At 54.8% G+C, this 6,753-nt stretch overlaps 1 protein-coding gene across 1 annotated transcript in view; it reads right to left on the minus strand.

Moving 5' to 3' along the window:
* Positions 1-3,505, minus strand: part of LOC138866401 (uncharacterized) — a 4,094-nt gene extending 589 nt beyond the window's left edge. Inside the window, exons 1-3 of the mRNA XM_070138937.1 lie at positions 3,447-3,505; positions 2,164-2,574; positions 806-1,044 (exon numbers count right to left, since the gene is read on the minus strand). Coding sequence (XP_069995038.1) covers positions 806-1,044; positions 2,164-2,574; positions 3,447-3,505 — 709 coding nt within the window. The remainder of the gene's footprint in view (positions 1-805; positions 1,045-2,163; positions 2,575-3,446) is intronic.
* Positions 3,506-6,753: the final 3,248 nt, after the last annotated feature.

Here is a 6,753-nt window from a genome sequence, read left to right on the forward strand (position 1 = left end):
TACCGACCATGATAACGATGTCGGATCATGATGTCGACGAAACTACTGCTGATAAAGGAGGTGGCGGGGGCGATTCAGGGCGGTCACGATGATAACGACGACGACGATGATGACATGGAAGGTAAGATGACAGCCCCTAGTTTTATCTAAGCCCGATTGCTGTGAGGAGCCAGTGTCAGCTGAAGCAAGCGCGTCCGAAAACCAATTGCTTCGTTAATTTCCTTGATTTTTATTTCATTGGCTTTCAATGCGAAACTGACGGGACCACGAATGCTAACGGAACAGAAGGCAAATAACGTTATCAAGGTAAACATGGGTGAGGGGAAACAGGGAATACAGGCGGCTTGATATCCTCCATTTTTCTTCAGTGGCGCAGGAGGGCCGTGACAGAGCCAGTACTCCTTCCCTCCCTCCCTCTCCTCTTGGCGCTATGAGAATCGGGGACGCTGTGGTCGCCTTGCAAAACAATAAAATATCTTTATAATCTACATGTTCTTCTCGCTGTCAAAGTTACAGGGTGTTTGTGCCTCGATTGATAAAAAGCAAATGTCACCGAGGGAGAGGGAGGGAAGAGCAGTCCTAAGCAGAGCCGGAGAAAAACGGCAGTGTCAGGGGAGAGGGAGAGGGCGGGACGTCCTGGGAAGTGGATGAGGGCTGAGGGGCACGGGAATGGAAGTGGGAGGGCTGAGGGGCACGGGGATGGAAGTGGGAGGGCTGAGGGGCACGGGAATGGAAGTGGGAGGGCTGAGGGGCACGGGGATGGAAGTGGGAGGGCTGAGGGGCACGGGAATGGAAGTGGGAGGGCTGAGGGGCACGGGGATGGAAGTGGGAGGGCTGAGGGGCACGGGGATGGAAGTGGGAGGGCTGAGGGGCACGGGAATGGTAGTGGGAGGGCTGAAGGGCACGGGAATGGAAGTGGGAGGGCTGAGGGGCACGGCGATGGAAGTGGGAGGGCTGAGGGGCACGCGAATGGAAGCGGGACGCCTGAGGGGCACCGGAATGGAAGTGGGAGGGCTGAGGGGCACGGGGATGGAAGTGGGAGGGCTGAGGGGCACGGGGATGAAAGTGGGAGGGCTGAGGGGCACGGGAATGGAAGTGGGAGGGCTGAGGGGCACGGGAATGGAAGTGGGAGGGCTGAGGGGCACGGCGATGGAAGGGGGGGGGGGGAGGGGCACGGGAGTGGAGGTGGGAGGGCTGAGGGGCACGGGAATGGAAGTGGGAGGGCTGAGGGGCAGGGGGATGGAAGTGGGAGGGGGGAGGGGCACGGGGATGGAAGTGGGAGGGCTGAGGGGCACGGGGATGGAAGTGGGAGGGCTGAGGGGCACGGGGATGGAAGTGGGAGGGCTGAGGGGCACGGGGATGGAAGTGGGAGGGCTGAGGGGCACGGGGATGGAAGTGGGAGGGCTGAGGGGCACGGGAATGGAAGTGGGAGGGCTGAGGGGCACGGGGATGGAAGTGGGAGGGCTGAGGGGCACGGGAATGGAAGTGGGAGGGCTGAGGGGCACGGGAATGGAAGTGGGAGGGCTGAGGGGCACGGGAATGGAAGTGGGAGGGCTGAGGGGCACGGGGATGGAAGTGGGAGGGCTGAGGGGCACGGGAATGGAAGTGGGAGGGCTGAGGGGCACGGGGATGGAAGTGGGAGGGCTGAGGGGCACGGGGATGGAAGTGGGAGGGCTGAGGGGCACGGGGATGGAAGTGGGAGGGCTGAGGGGCACGGGAATGGAAGTGGGAGGGCTGAGGGGCACGGGGATGGAAGTGTGAGGGCTGAGGGGCACGGGAATGGAAGTGGGAGGGCTGAGGGGCACGGGGATGGAAGTGGGAGGGCTGAGGGGCACGGGAATGGAAGTGGGAGGGCTGAGGGGCACGGGGATGGAAGTGGGAGGGCTGAGGGGCACGGGGATGGAAGTGGGAGGGCTGAGGGGCACGGGAATGGAAGTGGGAGGGCTGAGGGGCACGGGAATGGAAGTGGGAGGGCTGAGGGGCACGGGAATGGAAGTGGGAGGGCTGAGGGGCACGGGAATGGAAGTGGGAGGGCTGAGGGGCACGGGAATGGAAGTGGGAGGGCTGAGGGGCACGGGGATGGAAGTGGGAGGGCTGAGGGGCACGGGGATGGAAGTGTGAGGGCTGAGGGGCACGGGAATGGAAGTGGGAGGGCTGAGGGGCACGGGGATGGAAGTGTGAGGGCTGAGGGGCACGGGAATGGAAGTGGGAGGGCTGAGGGGCACGGGGATGGAAGTGGGACGGCTGAGGGGCACGGGGATGGAAGTGGGAGCGCTGACGGGCACGGAGATGGAAGTGGGAGGGCTGAGGGGCACGGAGATGGAAGTGGGAGGGCTGAGGGGCACGGGGATGGAAGTGGGAGGGCTGAGGGGCACGGGGATGGAAGTGGGAGGGCTGAGGGGCACGGGAATGGTAGTGGGAGGGCTGAAGGGCACGGGAATGGAAGTGGGAGGGCTGAGGGGCACGGGGATGGAAGTGGGAGGGCTGAGGGGCACGGGAATGGAAGTGAGAGGGCTGAGGGGCACGGGGATGGAAGTGGGAGGGCTGAGGGGCACGGGGATGGAAGTGGGAGGGCTGAGGGGCACGGGGATGGAAGTGGGAGGGCTGAGGGGCACGGGGATGGAAGTGGGAGGGCTGAGGGGCACGGGGATGGAAGTGGGAGGGCTGAGGGGCACGGGGATGGAAGTGGGAGGGCTGAGGGGCACGGGGATGGAAGTGGGAGGGCTGAGGGGCACGGGGATGGAAGTGGGAGGGCTGAGGGGCACGGGGATGGAAGTGGGAGGGCTGAGGGGCACGGGGATGGAAGTGGGAGGGCTGAGGGGCACGGGAATGGAAGTGGGAGGGCTGAGGGGCACGGGAATAGAAGTGGGAGGGCCAAGGGGCAAGGGAGTACAAAAGGTAAAGGTTAAACAAATGGGGATAATGTAGGCGAAATGAAGAGGGAAAGGGGGGGGGGGCAGAGACGTCGAAGCGACGGAGAGATAATATACATACATACATACATATATATATATATATATATATATATATATATATATATATATATATATATATTTATATATATATATATACACACACACACATATTTGTTATACATGTATATGTATGTATGCATATTCGTAAACACACTTTCTCACACACACATATACATAGATATACATATAAACACGGTATATGATGTACAAGCTGATAAAAATATACTCGAACATACTGGGTTCACTTTAATGGGTCACATCTGAGGGGATGAATATTACATGCACAAAAGTTATCTGATAAGCTACAAAAAACTGTAGAAGTCTGGGAACATCTGCATTAATTCTTCCCAGAAAGTTTAATCCAATTTTTGAAAGCAAGGACTGACTATCCGTAGGTAAAAACACGCGCAGCCGTGAGTATCTCGCAGTCACGCCACATAAACTCAAGCACAAAACAAGAGAGCGGCTCACTGCGCAATCCTCGCCCACTTAATCTCCTCCTTCCATTCATCCAGAAATATCAGCCTCATCCGACACCCGACTCCCGTTCTGAAGCAACGGCGCCCACTGATGCAAGGTTCACCTCGCTCACCCGACTGTTCGCAGTCTCCAGGGTCCAGAGCGATGACATTATTTTCGAATTAACGGGGGCCTGCGAGGTATCAGCAGCGGTGCAGGGGAGCGCCGCGTCACAGGATTCCCGCAACAGCTGGTTCTGGTAACGATATCGAAGGAAGCTATTTTCCCGTGTAACCGCGTCGACTCTTAAGGGACCATGACAGCTATTCAGTATCCAAGCATTAAGTCATTTGTTGTGCTGCGCAGTGTTTGTACAGTAGTCATTAAAGGGAAATGAAAAATGCGTCTCCTTTTAGCTTTTCTAACCTATTCATCATACTGTACGAGTTGACATCATCGGGCCGGGTCGAGAAGGGACCAAGCCACAAGAGGTCTTAGAGTCCACACTCAGGCGTGAAGAGATCTTACGAAAGCCCTTAATGACTACCATCATTCCACCGCAACCTATCTCGGGAATGTCGAGGCAAAAACTCCTCGGACTGTTCCACAAGAGCCACATGCTCTCCCTAAGCCTCTGTCGCCTTTTAATATATTCTTTGTTTTGCTTCTGGGTCCTCCCGGCTGGCCAATGGCAGATCAAAGCTCTGTAATAGTGTAGGATGGTTTCAGATTTCCTCATACCGTAGTGTCGCGTTCGAAACTATGATGGAAAAATTCGAAGGACGTTCTTCGTCTGAGTAAAATGCGGAAAATGAAACAAACACTCGTCTATGCCAACCATACTGAAGCCCTGAGGAACCATCCGACTCCTTAACATTTGCACGGATACACGTGAAAGAGCTGCAATCTCAGAGGTGCCCCTTAAAGCAGCTCTAGACGCCCTTGCCACCTCGTCTCGTCCGAATTCTCGCCTCCTCCTCCGGGCAAAAGGCAGGCCCTTCACTATTAATGGGAGTCGTTCGGGGTTTTTGAAACGCGATGTCCTTTGAGCGCTCACGTAAGCGTCTGTGCATCTGGGTCTGTCCGCCCTTCAGCATCTGACTGAACACCCATGAGCGTCAATGGTCTCTTCCGTCTTCGAGAATACATCAGCGCTCCACAACGTCTTCGGAGACTGCAACGTCACTTCATGTCAAAGTCTGCGTTACCTTCTTGTCGTTATGTTTTACCGACATTTACTGTCGTGCATCTCCTGCGTTATCGGCTCTTCGTTCATTCATCCTGTTCGTTTTATCTGGTCTCGTTATCAACCTGTCCCCCTCGTCTTCTTCTATCAACACAAAACCCATTTCTCTCCCATCCTTTCACACTTCCGGTTGATCTCCCCCTCGCAGTGCCCCCCCCCCCCCACTTATTTCCTCTCCCTTCCCTCACTCACACCCTTCATCCCCTTCTTCATTTTGTCCTTTACGTCACTTCTCTTCCGGTGCCCGCCCTCGCAGCCCCGGCTCTCGCTCGCGCCGCTCCCGAGGGGCATTTCCTTCATTCTTTGGCCTCCCTTCCTTCTGCCTCTGGCCGTAGTCGCTTGAGTCTTCAGCCGCCTTGTTGCCTGTCGGTTCAGTAGGCTTTCATGCGTTATCCTCTTTTCGTTCTACAACCCCCCACCCCGCGTGTGTGTGTGTGTGTGTGTGTGTGTGTGTGTGTGTGTGTGTGTGTGTGTGTGTGTGTGTGTGTGTGTGTGTGTGTGTGTGTGTGTGTGTGTGTGTGCGTGTGTGTGCGGGGGTGTGTGTGTGTGTGTGTATGTGTGTGTGTGTGTGTGTGTGTGTGTGTGTGTGTGTGTGTGTGTGTGTGTGTGTGTGTGTGTATGTGTGTGTGTGTGTGTGTGTGTGTGTGTGTGTGTGTGTGCGTCTTCTCTGCCGTTCCCTTCGCCATCATTAGTATCATTAGAATGTCGGGTCTTTAGTTCTTCCGCTTCCCTCTCCTACACCCAAGTCTAGAGGCCCGTTTGTCTCCCAGAGAGAGATTAGCCGAATCTTTGTTAAAGCGACGCGTTTTTGTTCCGCTCCCTTACACTCATAAGCCAGATGAGAGAGAGCTGTTCTCTCCTTCGATAATTTGGACTTTAAGTAGAGTTTAGGGAGACATGCCTAGTTATTGACAAGCCATATCCAAGAAAATCAGTTAGATTGAACAGAGAGAGAGAGAGAGAGAGAGAGAGAGAGAGAGAGAGAGAGAGAGAGAGAGAGAGAGAGAGAGAGAGAGAGAGAGAGAGAGAGAGAGACAGACAGAGACAGAGGCAGACAGAGAGAGACAGAGGTAATCAGAGAGAGAGAGAGGCAGACAGAGAGAGAGAGAGGCAGACAGAGAGAGAAACAGAGAGAGAGAGAGGCAGACAGAGAGAGAGAGAGAGACAGTGACAGAGACAGAGAGACCAAGAGAGAGACAGAGAGAGCGCGAGAGCGAGAGAGAGAGAGGAGAGAGAGAGAGAGAGAGAGAGACAGAGAGAGAGAGAGAGAGAGAGAGAGAGAGAGAGAGAGAGAGAGAGAGAGAGAGAGAGAGAGAGAGAGAGAGAGAGAGAGAGAGAGAGAGAGGGGAGGGAGAGGGAGAGAGAGACAGACAGAGAGAGAAAGAAACAAAGAAAGAGGGGATAGAGAGAAAGTACGAATAATTAGGTAATAGGATCTTCTAACGAAAATAAAGAAAGTCCGCAAGTTGATCACAACTTCCCTACGGACAGGCCACCGCAGGACGAGTCGGGCAGGCTGCGGCAGGCGAGGCGGGCAGACCTTGGGTGGAGGCTCGGGTAACGGGGGTGGGGGCATGGAGGGGGGAGGCGGGGCATAACCGTCTTGCCACCAGAGCTTGTCATACCCACAGGGGGAGGAGGGGAAGGCACATTTCATTCATTCTTAACGAGATGATCCTGTAAGTCTCTGGTGCATGTGTGTGTGCGTGTGTACATGCGTGGTGTGTATATGGAGAAGATATATCTGTAATTTCGAACAGATGTTAAAATCTAATTAAAATTCACTCCAATGAGGCATGTACGATTTTTTTTGTATCTAAAGGCCCTGTTAAGAAGCCATACATCTACCCCGAAGGAGGAGAGAAGTCCAGAGTTTCAGCTCCTGATTTTTGGCCCAAATGATCTCTCTGGCGCCCCATCTTATGTATCATCTGCAGATGGAAGATGTTATACAAGATCAAAATCTTAATTGCCGACTTTGTTAACAGCATTCAGAACCTGCTGTTGTCTTCGGTCTAGTGCTCTGAATGTTGTCTGGACATGATGCCGGTGGAACCACAATAATCGTGAACC

This window comes from Penaeus vannamei, chromosome 25, assembly GCF_042767895.1.
Source record: "Penaeus vannamei isolate JL-2024 chromosome 25, ASM4276789v1, whole genome shotgun sequence".
NCBI lineage: Eukaryota > Metazoa > Arthropoda > Malacostraca > Decapoda > Penaeidae > Penaeus > Penaeus vannamei.